This window comes from Sebastes fasciatus, chromosome 5 (genome assembly GCF_043250625.1).
Source record: "Sebastes fasciatus isolate fSebFas1 chromosome 5, fSebFas1.pri, whole genome shotgun sequence".
In the NCBI taxonomy this organism is placed as follows: Eukaryota; Metazoa; Chordata; class Actinopteri; order Perciformes; family Sebastidae; genus Sebastes; species Sebastes fasciatus.
In genome coordinates, this window is record NC_133799.1 from 8,617,752 (window position 1) to 8,631,661 (window position 13,910).

The window sequence follows — 13,910 nt, forward strand, 5'->3', positions numbered from 1 at the left end:
ACTTATATACTACAGTTTATAGTCTATACTTAGACTATAAGCTGTGTTACCTTCAGCACAATGCTCAAATGTTTTGAGGCTCCAAACAGATTTATTTATTTATTTATAGCCTAAAATGGCTCTTTTGATAGTAAAGGCTGCTGACCCCTGGTCTAGCCTGAATCCAGCAAAGGGTTAATGTCGTCATCCTGAGTGACGGGCTCAACAGCCAATCAGCTGCCGAGTTCCACAGAAGGCCATTGCGTTGTTTTCGGGAAGTGGGCAGCTCGTTGTCAGGAAGGGTTAGCGAGAGAACAGAGGAGACTGCGTCTCTGCCTAAAGCTGCTATTCATCAACAAATTACGTGGATTTAACCTACTGTTTCTCTCCCTCTGGATACTGGACATTTTCCTCGAGAAGCTTGGGAATCAAATAGCCGACAAATAGACTTAAAAACGCGTCTGTAGAGGAGCTATAACTCGGTCGAAGCGTCTTGATGTACTAAAAACGAAACGGAAGTAACTTGCCAGCTGTCTGGCGAAGCTCCTGATGTGAGTAAATAACCTTTTATTAAATGTTCCCATCGAGAAAACCGTCTGTCTTCTGGTTCATTTAACACACCAGCTTGTTTGTCATCTTTCCCCGTTGTTGTCAAGCGAGGAAACATCCAGCTGTTGTTGTTCTTTGACCATCAACTGGATAGCTAACAAGCTTGGCATGATAGCAGCGAGACGACATCCATGTTCAATGCTGTACAGGCTACATAGATCTATAGCTGCTGGGCTGATAGACACTGATTACAATGTAATGAAGCATGTTATGGATAGACAGGGAACAGAGTGAGGACAAGATACTAGTAAGATGTTATGTGATACAACCATGACATCAACTATGGCCTATGCTATTGAATAAAAAAAAGTTTGACACTATCTCAAGACAAATATTAGATTTAAAGATGGTCAAAAGGCAGTCTGTGTTTTTAAAGGATATTCTATTATTGGATTGAAGTTTATTGGATTTTGTCCACCAAACTGTCAATACTCGAAGTTGAGAAAAGGAGAAATGTCTTTATGAAAATACCCAGCCTGCCAGTCTATATATTCTTTCATTGTGCTTATATGATGTAAAAGAAAAGTGAAACCAATTGTAAATTTTCCAAAGGGGAACCACATGGACACACAAGATGGATTTTAAATAAACTGCTTAGATTTGATTCTGTTAACTGGAATTTAACCCACAGAACAAGGAAGAGGATGATTATATGTGTCACTTTGGTGTCCCACACCCACGACTTAATCTTTTAATCCATTGACATACAATTAAAGTGATTCATTATTTGATTGATTTTTCAGGCAAATCTGGCAAAGATTCATTGTTCAATCTTCTCAAATGTGAACATTTCCTGGTTTTCTTACTCCTCTGTGAATGCAAACAGCACATCTACTACTACTATTGGATTTTTGATTGTTGGTAGTTAAATGTCTTTATGAAATAGCCAGCTGTCTATATTCTTTCATTGTGCTTATAGGTTGTAAAATAAAAGTGAAACCAATTGTTAGTTTTATCTTGGACCAAGGGGGAACCACATGGACACACAACACTGGAAAAGATGGATTTAATTAAACAGCTTAGATTTGATTCTGTTAACTGGAATTTAACCCTTTAACAGAACAGGAAGAGGATGATCATAGGTGTCACTTTGGTGTCCCACACCTGAGATGTGACGACTTAATCCTTTAGTCCATTGACATACAATTAAAGTGATTCATTATTTAAGGAAGTGTTCAGGCAAAGATTCACTGGTTCAATCTTCTCAAATGTGAACATTTCCTGGTTTTCATACTCCTCTGTGATTGCAAACTGCACATCTACTACTATTATTGGGTTTTTGATTGTTGGTAGTGAAACGTCTTTATGAAATAGCCAGCCGTCTATACTCTTCATTGTGCTTTTAGGGTGTGAAAGTAAAGTGAAACCTATTGTTAGTTTTATCTCAGACCAGGGGGAACCCCATGGACACACAACACTGCAAAGATGGACTTAAATAAACAGCTTAAGATTTGATTCTGTTAACAGAACAGGAAGAGGATGATCATAGGTGTCACTTTGGTGTCCCACACCTGAGATGTGACGATTACTGACGACTTAATCCTTTAGTCCATAGACATAAAATTAAAAGGCAATGATTTTGATTAAATATTTAAGTAATTTTTCAGGCAAACCTGATAGTAACCTGCTCATCTATTGGGTTTTTGATTGGTGGTTTGACTAAACAAGACATTTAGAAGACGTCACCTTGGCCTTTGAAAGGCCTTTTCCACAAATTCTTGACATTTTATAGACCAGACAATTAATTGATTAATTAAAAAAATAGTCAAAGATGCATTGATAATGAAAACCTGTAATGCAAATATATTGTGCAAAATCCTGTCAACGATGGGTAAGTGGTTTCACACATTTGAGGTTGACAAAAGTAGGTGCTCCTTCCACACACACACACACACACACACACACACACACACACACACACACACACACACACACACACATTAAAAAGTAGGGGTGTTAATATTTCCATGAACAGTATTCCTGTAATCAACAATTCCACAATTATTTTACTCAAAATAACTACAAATTCAGACCTCCTATGTTTCGAACATCTCAGTCAGAGTTTGGTCTAATTTACCGAGGTTCAGTGATATGGAACGCTCTACCATCTCATATTTTAAAGTTGGCACCAAAACAATTTAAGAAAGCCATTAAAGGTTAGTTTTTATCTCCCCAAACTTTTCCTCATGGATTATTTCTGTTAATTGATTGCCAATAATGAGTTTTTATTCATGATATAATAATGAGAATTCTATTTCATCACTTTGTCTACTTGCATATATGGATGTTTGCTAGTGTGTGTAATATATTTTTCTTTTTATCTTCTCTCTCTCTTTACCATCCTTTTTTAAATATTTTTTCTCTTTTTTAAAAAAATAATAATTATTTGTGCCCTGAACAAGCCCCTCTGAGGGTTTTTTTTCACCCCTCCATCACATTTTTTGTTGTTTATGTAATATCAATTTGTACCTTTTTTATATTTGTAAACAACTAAAATGTAATTTCAAACAGTGACAGAAGGTGGTTTCTTGCAGCTCTCCCTTTGAAAGGAACTTGAACTGTCTGTACATGAACGACAGTTTCATTTCTTCGGCATTTTATTGATATCAGAATGAACAAGTGGCAGGCTTAATTGCTCAATTGCAGATGCTATTTTATTTTGACTATGAACACTTGATCAAAATGACTTTTTTCACCCAATGAACTTTGATATCAAGTTTACGTAGGCTATTTGTGAAGGGTAATTTTCCACTCAATCGTAGGCTTTGGCTAATGTAAAATTAGTCAAGGGAATTGACATTTAAAATGCTAAATGTTAAACTGAAATTATAGTTAAACTGGACTGGTGTAAATTTAGATTTACGAGAATCTGACTTTTTTAATGTACTTTGATGTGGGATAGTGATCAAATTTGAGCATTTTCAGTAGTTTGATCTTCTTCATTTTAACGCTTTTGAGGTTTATTTCAGTTGAATAAAATAAATAGGCCCACCTTTTGGTATTCTCCATTATAACATGATATTTAACATCAAAGAGCACGACATTTATCACTTATTTGATCTTTTCCTGTCATAACCAAGTGGCCTCTGGGACGTTGTTGCTTTACCAGCCTACAGTGTGCCTACTGTATTTTCACTTCAGGCACATTGTTTTTCAAGCTTTCAAAAAGTGAGACATGGTGTAGCACATTTTGCTGAAATGTAATGAAAACTGTAACGAAGAAAATTGTATTTTTTTTCATTTCCTGCCCATCCAAATTACAGCATTGTGTGTTTTAAGCACAGTCCCCCTTCACTAATTTATAAAATTCAGGGGCATAACATATTGAATTGACGATACCTACTCTGAATTGACATTACCTTCTTAAACAACTGTTTAATATAACATTTCACTAGTCAATTCCACTGATTAGTTTCTACTGTTCTGGTTTTAAGTCGGTCAGTCAGTGAAATTAGTTGTTGATGGTGTCACAACACTAGAAGTCTTAATTCAGAACCAATGCTTTGCTGCAAGTTAATATCTAAATTATTGTATGATGGTTATGGTGAAATTAAATTATATCTGGTTAAAGTGTAAAATGTTTATAGAATATGGCACTGAATTCGATTTTTTACCTTGAAAACTCAAGAAGTGCATGCAGGGAATCAATAAGGAAGAACTCATAATGATGATTCCTAACCATCAAAGCACTTATTCAGGCTTTTGTTATAGTTCATGTTTTGCTGCATTGTACAATTGAGCCAATTTAATGAACATCCTATAAAAATAGTTTCAGTTTATGAATGGCTGTATCTTCCAGACTTTGACCAATCGACAGAGGTATACCAATAATGCAGTGATAATGAATGTACACACTTAACGTCATTATGTTTATATGGGTGCTGATTAATCAAAAACAGGTACAGAAAATCCCTGGTGGGATAGTGCACTAATTCAACTTATTTATTAATGCTCAGACATTTAGATGGATGTCCTAGGTCGGCATGCACACAAGCAACAGTGTTGCAGCCAAGCACTGATCACTTTTATTCAGTGGTGGAAGAAGTACTCTCAGATCATTTACTTAAATCAAAGTAGTAATGCAAAATCAATTAAAATTTGACTTCGGTAAGTACAAAAGTATTAAAATCAAAGTATAGGCTAAAGTAGGCTATGCAGACTGGTCCATTTCAGAATACTATATGATATAGTATATTATATAATGCATTATAACTATTGATGCATTTGTGTGTGAGCATCACTTTAATGTTGCAGCTGGTAACGGCGGGGCTAATTTGAACAAACTTATATAGTGCCGGCTTGCTTAATCTATAATAATACATCATAATTGATTTGTTAATTACATTTTGTGTTACTAATCTGAATCTGCAAATTAAGTAGTATCTACAGCTGTCAAACAAATGTAATGGAGTAAAAAATACAATATTTTCTTCGGTAATGTAGTGAAGTAGAAGTATAAAGCAGAATCAAATAGAAATATTCACGTTAAGCACAAGTACCTTAAAATTGTACTTAATAACAGTACTTAAGAAAATATACTTTCCACCACTGGTTTCATTACATTATTTATGCGCAGCAATGTAGCCATATTACAGACAAAAATCCCAGAAACTGATTGAAAAGTTGCACAAAAGATCCAGATCCAGAAGGAGACTGGCTGCACTTAAAATAATAATAAAATGATAATTGTCATGCAAAAAACCCATAAATGACAAGTACCAGTTGATGTTTTGGTAGTAACAGTAGATAGCCTAAGCATTCTCCTTGTGTCTGAAAGTAAACAAACGTAAACGCCTTACCTTTACTCCATCATTTATTGTAACTCATTCCTAGTTAAGTACAATTCATTCAGTGTGTAAACTACACTTATTATTAGAATCATCATCTCAAACATGAGGGCAGAAGGATGTCAAAATGTTTAATGAGGAATGCTCTCTCCAATTTTGGCATTTTGTCAGCCGTGATTGGCTACAGCCCTTTTTGTTGATACCAAAATTTGGCTTCTTGTTGATTAACGACCGGCAGAGCGCGAGCAAGAGCAGCATTTTTGAGGGTTAGCATTATTGTTTGAATAAAGCTTTAAGGATTTATTTTAACACTTGTCGACTTTCATTCATGTATGGGTGGATGTAAAAGAAATGGTCTGTGGATATTACCTACAAGCATCTGCCATTGCTCCTGAGTTCTACTCTGTTCTCTTGTTTAATTGAGTAGAACTGAACGTTATCCAATGCTTAAACTAAACTGTAAATCAACGATAATTGGCTAGGTTTACTTTCGGACAGTTTTTAATACAAGGTGATTGTAGTGACAATGTTATGAATTTAATAAAAATGATTGTTATTATTTATAAATCTCTTTCTCTAACTCCTAGTGTCTCTAAATGGAGGACTTTAAATAGATCTGCATATTTGATGAAGTTCATGTGAATTATTCTTGCACTTCTTGGGGTTGTACCCATGTGGTTGAATGCACTTATTGTAAGTCACTGTGGATAAAAGTGCCAGCTAAATAAATGTAATTTAATGCAGGCTAATGTTGTGATGTATGCACAACGTGTCTATTCCAAAACGTAAGGTAGAGAGAATTTGGCTACCAAATGGCAATGGTAAATACAGCCCGATGCACTACTTATCAAAAGCAAAAATTGTCATTAATGAGTTTGTAATTAGGGATAAGACATGGCCAGTTTGCTAATAGCCTTTGCAGTCAACTGTGTTGGAATGAATAGTTGTTGCAGTACGACTAAAGACTGATGTAGATGTATTTTTCAGTTTCTCTTGCCATTTTTTGATGTGTCATTGTTTCGAAAAGTGCACAGTTCTTTCTGCTGGACATTTTTGACTCCTTTGACAATATGAGAAGCTGACTGTTAGCTTGTTTGCCGTTGCTTCTTTTGAACTTGATAGCATATGTAGCCTTGCTTTATAGCCCTGTTAATGGAACAGGATCATCATTGCTTACCTTGATTATTTTTCTTGGTGCTTAGTTTGTATAACCAAATGATCACTGTCTGCAGCTCTTCACCTTAGCAGCCACTGTATGGGAAAAACTAGGACTATTTGACCCTAAATAAAATCTCAATGGAGACCTGAGAAACCTATGATAAGTTGTCAGCCAGAGTTTCCCTTTGACACAATAAAAGTCAGACACATTGTCTTTGCTGGAAGGGTTTTACTGTGAAAATTATCTACAGGAAGTTTTGAATCAATAGGAGAAGGTTTTCATGGGGAAAGGAGGCTCATTTTATTTCACTTTCACTTTCTTGTTGTTGTTCTTCAGCAGCACTTTGTGGTCATGATGCTTGTGGTCAGGTTTTGTTTTTATCTCAATCTACAGATGGGCTACCTACCTTGGACGTAAATAGGCAGGGGGAACTCTAAATTGATGCAAGTGATGCAGAAGAGCTTATTTGTTTGTTGGTGTAGTATGCGTTAATAAGACGTCCAGTCCACCCAAGCTACAGAAACCTGTAAAACGTTCCTAGACTGAAGATTTAAGTTTTAGTTTAGTGATTTGCATGTTTCGAAAATATACAGCAAAGATCTGAAACAATCAGATGATTAATCAATTTGTTTATCAACAGAACATTAACTACCAACAATTTTGATAATTGCTTAATCATTAAGGTAATTTTTAAAGAAATAATGGAAGAAATGTTCTGGTTCCAGCTTCACGATGCACATTGTTTTTCTTTACATATTATGCACCAAACAATTAATTGATTATTCTAGAAAATAATGGCCCGATTAATCAATAATAAAAGTAATCATTGGTGCCCTAAAGCAGTATTTGATACTTTCTTTCTATAGAAAAACACAGATGCGTATGGAGGTAGTCTTTTATGCAGACTTTATTTTCCCCACACCTGAATCACCTACACACCTGTCAGGATTAGCTGTCTATAGTTGCATTGTAAGCCGCTCCAAGGTCTTGTGTTTGTTTGGCAGAAACAATAGTCCCAGTCATTTTATCGTCTTTAAAACAAAGGCATGCAGACAAGGCAGGGTGGCGTCGTTGAGGGGGAATAGGAAGAACTGTCAACATCTTTTTTTATCTGAAGTAGACATGGGAAAAATGTGGTTTAATGATTGCAAAACTCTAGCAAAAGCGTCATCAGTTCAATACTGCCACATGTATAGACACATCTGTTGAAAGTTGAATTTAGTTAGAAAGAGGATGAACGAGGGAAACCGACACACTGACTGAGTCACTCACTCATTGTAAATGGAAGACAGATGACTCATTTGAAAATCTCTTCTCACGAAATTCAGCTGTAATATATGACAATGAAGAGCAATGATGACTGTGAGAACATAGCTCACCAGCCAGGCTAACGACTTTGTGGTTATGTTTGAGAATTGGCACACATCACAATACAAAAAAAAATGTATAAAAACAAGCTTAGCTTGTCAGTTGATTTAAATATGATCAGTTTAAGGTCAGTGTGAAACAGAATGAGTTAAGCAGGGTAGAGTAATTTAATGGAAGTTATTTGTCAGCTTATTATGAAGTTAACAGGAGTTACGACGGACAGGAAATGACGGTGATAAAACAGATGAACAAACGCTCATCAGTCTGTTACTGTGCAGTCTACCTGTCTTTATCTCCTCCTCCCCTTTTTTCTCTCCTCTTTTTATGTTTGTTTATATACGCTTATGTGTTTCTAGTTGGTGTATTTAGCTGTAACTGCTGTCAACACAAGGACTCACAGCTGCTGCTGTTGACATGCTGCTTATGCTGTGCAGCCGGTGACAGGCTTTTAGACTCATTCCGTAGTGAAACCCAGACTCCTCGCAGCCCCTGCGTAGCAACGATCTGTCCTCCATGTTGATGTCACCAGCTCAGTGGAGAGGGTGACGTCATGTCACTCGCACTTGTAGTGACACATCACTGTGTCCTGTGCTTTTGTGTGTTGGGGCTCTGCGCTGTATTAGTATGAGTCATTGAACTCTCTGCTGAGCTCACAATCAGTATAATACTTTTGTTTTACTGTAACACACACACGGGCACACACCTTTAACACGCTTGATTGGCTATGTTAAATACGCAGTGGTCACCCTGTGTCGATAATAATAAAAGGGTGGGACAAACTAACAGAAGTACGCTCATTCTGGTGAACTTTGTATCAAAAGCTCTTGATATGTTTAATTAAAGCCATAAGTCCATCCATCCATCTTCAACCGCTTATCCGGGATCGGGTCGCGGGGGCAACAGCTCCAGCAGGGGACCCCAAACTTCCCTTTCCCGGGCCACATTAACCAGCTCTGACTGGGGGATCCCGAGGCGTTCCCAGGCCAGAGTAGAGATATAATCTCTCCATCTAGTCCTGGGTCTTCCCCGTGGTCTCCTCCCAGCTGGTCGTGCCTGGAACACCTCCCAAGGGAGGCGCCCAGGAGGCATCCGTGCTAGATGCCCGAACCACCTCAACTGGCTCCTTTCGACGCAAAGGAGCAAGGACTCTACTCCGAGTCCCTCACGGATGACTGAGCTTCTTACCCTATCTCTAAGGGAGACGCCAGCCACCCTCCTGAGGAAACCCATTTCGGCCGCTTGCACCCGCGACCTCGTTCTTTCGGTCATGACCCAACCCTCATGACCATAGGTGAGAGTAGGAACGAAGATTGAACGGTAGATCGAGAGCTTTGCCTTCCGGCTCAGCTCTCTTTTCGTCACAACGGTGCGGTAAAGCGAATGCAATACCGCCCCTGCTGCTCCGATTCTCCGACCAATCTCACGTTCCATCGTCCCCTCACTCGCGAACAAGACCCCGAGATACTTAAACTCCTTCACTTGGGGTAAGGACTCATTCCCTACCCGGAGTAGGCAAACCACCGGTTTCCTGCTGAGAACCATGGCCTCAGATTTAGAGGTGCTGATTCTCATCCCGACTGCGTCACACTCGGCTGCGAACCGATCCAGTGAGTGCTGGAGGTCGCAGACCGATGATGCCAACAGGACCACATCATCTGCAAAAAGCAGCGATGAGATCCTCAGCACACCGATCTGCAAACCCTCCTCCACCCGACTACGCCTCGATATCCTGTCCATGAATATCACGAACAGGATTGGTGACAAAGCGCAGCCCTGGCGGAGGCCAACCCCCACCGGAAACGAGTCCGACTTATTGCCGAGGATCCGAACACAGCTCTCGCTTTGGGCGTACAGGGATTGGATGGCCCTGAGAAGTGCCCCCCTCACCCCATACTCCCGCAGCACCCCCCACAGTATCTCCCGGGGGACCCGGTCATATGCCTTCTCCAAGTCCACAAAACACATGTAGACTGGATGGGCATACTCCCAGGCCCCCTCCAGGATCCTTGCGAGAGTGAAAAGCTGGTCCGTTGTTCCACGGCCAGGACGGAATCCGCATTGTTCCTCTTCGATCTGAGGTTCGACTATCGGCCGAACCCTCCTTTCCAGCACCTTGGAGTAGACTTTACCAGGGAGGCTGAGCAGTGTGATACCCCTGTAATTGGCACACACTCTCTGGTCCCCCTTTTTGAAAAGGGGAACCACCACCCCGGTCTGCCACTCCTTAGGCACTGTCACCGACTTCCACGCGGTGTTGAAGAGACGTGTCATCCAAGACAGCCCCTCCCCACCCAGAGCCTTCAGCATTTCTGGGCGGATCTCATCAACCCCCGGGGCTTTGCCACTGTGGAGTTGTTTGACTACCTCAGTGACTTCCACCAGGGTAATTGATGATGGTCCCCCATCAGCTTCCAGCTCTGCCTCTACCATAGAGGGCGTATTGGTCGGATTCAGAAGTTCCTCAAAGTGCTCCTTCCACCGCCCGATTACCTCCTCAGTTGAGGTCAACAGTGTCCCATCCTTACTGTACACAGCTTGGATGGTTCCCCGTTTCCCCCTCCTAAGGTGCCGGATGGTTTTCCAGAAGCACTTTGGTGCCGACCGAAAGTCCTTCTCCATGGCTGCTCCGAACTCCTCCCACACCCGCTGCTTTGCCTCCGTCACGGCAGTGGCTGCTGCTCTTCGGGCCCGTCGGTACCCTGCAACTGCCTCCGGAGACCTCCGAGATAACATATCCCGGAAGGCCTCCTTCTTCAGTCGGACGGCTTCCCTGACCACCGGTGTCCACCACGGTGTTCGAGGATTGCCGCCCCTTGAGGCACCTAAGACCTTAAAACCACAGCTCACCGCCGCAGCTTCAGCAATGGAAGCTTTGAACATCGTCCACTCGGGTTCAATGCCCCCAACCTCCACAGGGATGCCAGAAAAGCTCCGCCGGAGGTGTGAGTTGAAGATCTCTCGGACAGGGGCCTCCTCCAGACGTTCCCAGTTCACCCTCACTACGCGTTTGGGCTTACCAGGTCTGTCCAGAGTCTTCCCCCACCCTCTGACCCAACTCACCACCAGATGGTGATCAGTTGACAGCTCCGCCCCTCTCTTCACCCGAGTGTCCAAAACATGCGGCCTCAGATCAGATGATACGATTACAAAATCGATCATCGACCTTCGGCCTAGGGTGCTCTGGTACCACGTACACTTATGAGCATCCTTATGTTCGAACATGGTGTTCGTTATGGACAATCCATGACTAGCACAGAAGTCCAACAACAAACGACCACTCGGGTTTAGATCAGGGAGGCCGTTCCTCCCAATCACGCCACTCCAGGTGTCTCCATCGTTGCCCACGTGCGCGTTGAAGTCTCCCAGGAGAACTATGGAGTCCCCTACTGGAGCCCCATACAGGACTCCATTCAGGGTCTCCAAGAAGGCCGAATACTCCGAACTGCTGTTTGGTGCATACGCACAAACAACAGTCAGAGTTTTCCCCCCCATAACCCGAAGGCGTAGGGAGGCGACCCTCTCGTCCACCGGGGTAAACTCCAACGTAGCGGCACTCAGCCGGGGATTTGTGAGTATCCCCACACCCGCCCGGCGCCTCACACCATGGGCAACTCCAGAGAAGAATAGAGTCCAACCCCTATCCAAGAGTACGGTTCCAGAACCGAGGCTGTGCGTAGAGGTAAGCCCTACCAGATCCAACTGGTAGCGCTCCACCTCCCGCACAAGCTCCGGCTCCTTCCCCCACAGAGAGGTGACGTTCCACGTCCCCAGAGCCAGCCTCTGCCGCCCGGGTCCAGTCCGTCGAGGTCCCTGGCCTTCACTGCCACCCGTGTGGCAGCGCACCCGACCCAAGCGGTTCTTCCTGCAGGTGGTGAGCCCACAGGATGGAGAGGAGGGGGGTGCCACGTTCCTTTTTCGGGGTATCCCCGGCCGGGCTCCGTGGCAAGCCCGGCCACCAGACGCTCGTTGACGGGCCCTCCGTCTGGGCCTGGCTCCAGACGTGGGCCCCGGGCTTCCTCCGGGCCGGGTAACTCCTCCTCTGCCTCGTGTCGTCATTGGGTTTTTTGTGAACCATTCTTAGTCCGGCCCCTCACCTAAGACCAATTTGCCATGGGAGACCCTACCAGGAGCACGAGGCTCCAGACAACACAGCCCTCAGGGTCATAGGGACACACAAACCTCTCCACCACGTTAAGGTGATGGTTCCCGGAGAAGCCATAAGTCTTTCATTGCAAATGTAAGGTAGTTAATGATATTAGTACTACTTAGAAGCAATTACTTGTAAAATAGGGTGTATGTTTATTTACCATTTCACTGACCATCAAAATATAGTAAGTTGTGTGTAAGAGAAAATGTAATTAGGTTGTTTAGCACTTGTGTATTTTCTCATTTGTCTCATCTGTCCTGAATTGAATTAAATACAAAGCTTACATTGGTGTACACAATATGCAGGACAAAAAGGTTTAATCTAACATCCTCACTGTCTTCCCCATTTCTCTTTTTCCCTTCGCTTGTCCAGTGTCTGAATGCCAACTCTGTGGGTGATGGAGTTGAGCCGGCAACTCTGTGGGAAGATGAGGAGGTCCAGTAAGAGGACCCAACTCTCCTCTTCTCCTACTTCCACTCGGGGCCTGGAGATCCACTTTTACACACCGGAGGTGCACCAGCTAGAGTACTTCAAAGGCTGCTACACCGCTTTGGAGCTCTGTGTGGATGCTGCCAAGAAAAGCTGTGAGTATCTGACCTGTTGGCTAGTTGGCAAAATCATTGCCTGCTCTGCTTATTCATAAAGTCTCTGTTTATTGCCAGCAATGAAGGATGTGTTGTAGATTTCACTGTGAATATAATATGTGGCACATTAATTGGAGATAACAAAATCACCAGTTTTACATCTTAGACCCCCACTCTTAAATGACATTGCATTAGACTTAAAATGATTGATAACCAGTAGGGTTGGGCGATTGTTTTTATTTTCATATCGTCCAATCGTGGTTACTTGAGATCACCAATAGACGAGCCGATCCCCAGGGAACGACGGCTTGGCTCAGCATCTGATGGAGCTAATCAAACCTCTAAGCTTTCTGCAAGCAGTACCGTTAAAGTTACGTGAATAAACATACATGAAAGAGTGTGAACATTTTATTTAAAATATTTAAATATCAAAAAAACTATTTAATAGCAATGTCTCCTCTATTCAAACATTGGCTCCCTTTTAAAAGTCCATGTGTCTGTGCTTGGTGCAACAGCATCATGTTCTGTTTAACATTATTATCTTACCTTTTAATATCCAATCCAAAATCATATCCATAACGTTAACTACTCTTGTGAAGGTCAAAATAAAGTTTTGGTGAGCAGGTATATGGAGAGTCATGGGGTGTCAGATTCATCGAAAAGTGGTTTGTAATTAAGGATTTCAAATTAATTTGTCAAAACGAGACTCAGCGGGCGGACATGTTCCAGAAGATACATCTCTTAATGCACAGTAGGGCGCAGATTCTAGATAATATTTTAATAACATTTTCTGATAGTAAGTTAGTTAAAATTGCCTTAATATTGGTATAGGAAAAAACGATCATCGATCATCCCTTCAATCGCTGATAAACGATCCGATGCCAATCGGCACAAGCCTAATAACCAGTAGCAAAGGTTTATAGCAAACATAGAGAGAGAGACATATGAACACAAGTAGTGAACAGCTGTTAGTCACGTCTATTTATATAGCCCAATATCACAAATCAAAAATTTGTCTCAAGGGACAATAGGGTAAGAGAGATAGTGAATGTCAAGCACTAATGCAAGAAGTTGGATAAGATACAAGAATACAGTTTAGAGCTGGCTTGAACCAAAGACAAATCAACCTGATTACAACACATTCAACGTTGGGTATTTAGTGATACAGTATAATAAAACCCTGGGTAACCTTTGTAATTCCTGCTGTGATGACATTAAGGCCCTGTTCAGACGTGGTATTAACATGCGTCCTCAGTGATCGGATCACAAGTGGACAG

At 41.7% G+C, this 13,910-nt stretch overlaps 1 protein-coding gene across 2 annotated transcripts in view; it reads left to right on the forward strand.

Moving 5' to 3' along the window:
- Positions 1-242: 242 nt before the first annotated feature.
- Positions 243-13,910, forward strand: part of jak1 (Janus kinase 1) — a 45,158-nt gene continuing 31,490 nt past the window's right edge. For both annotated transcript variants that reach the window (XM_074634914.1, XM_074634915.1), the window contains exons 1-2: positions 243-530; positions 12,422-12,633. In XM_074634914.1, coding sequence (XP_074491015.1) covers positions 12,429-12,633 — 205 coding nt within the window. In that variant the 5' untranslated portion in view covers positions 243-530; positions 12,422-12,428. The remainder of the gene's footprint in view (positions 531-12,421; positions 12,634-13,910) is intronic.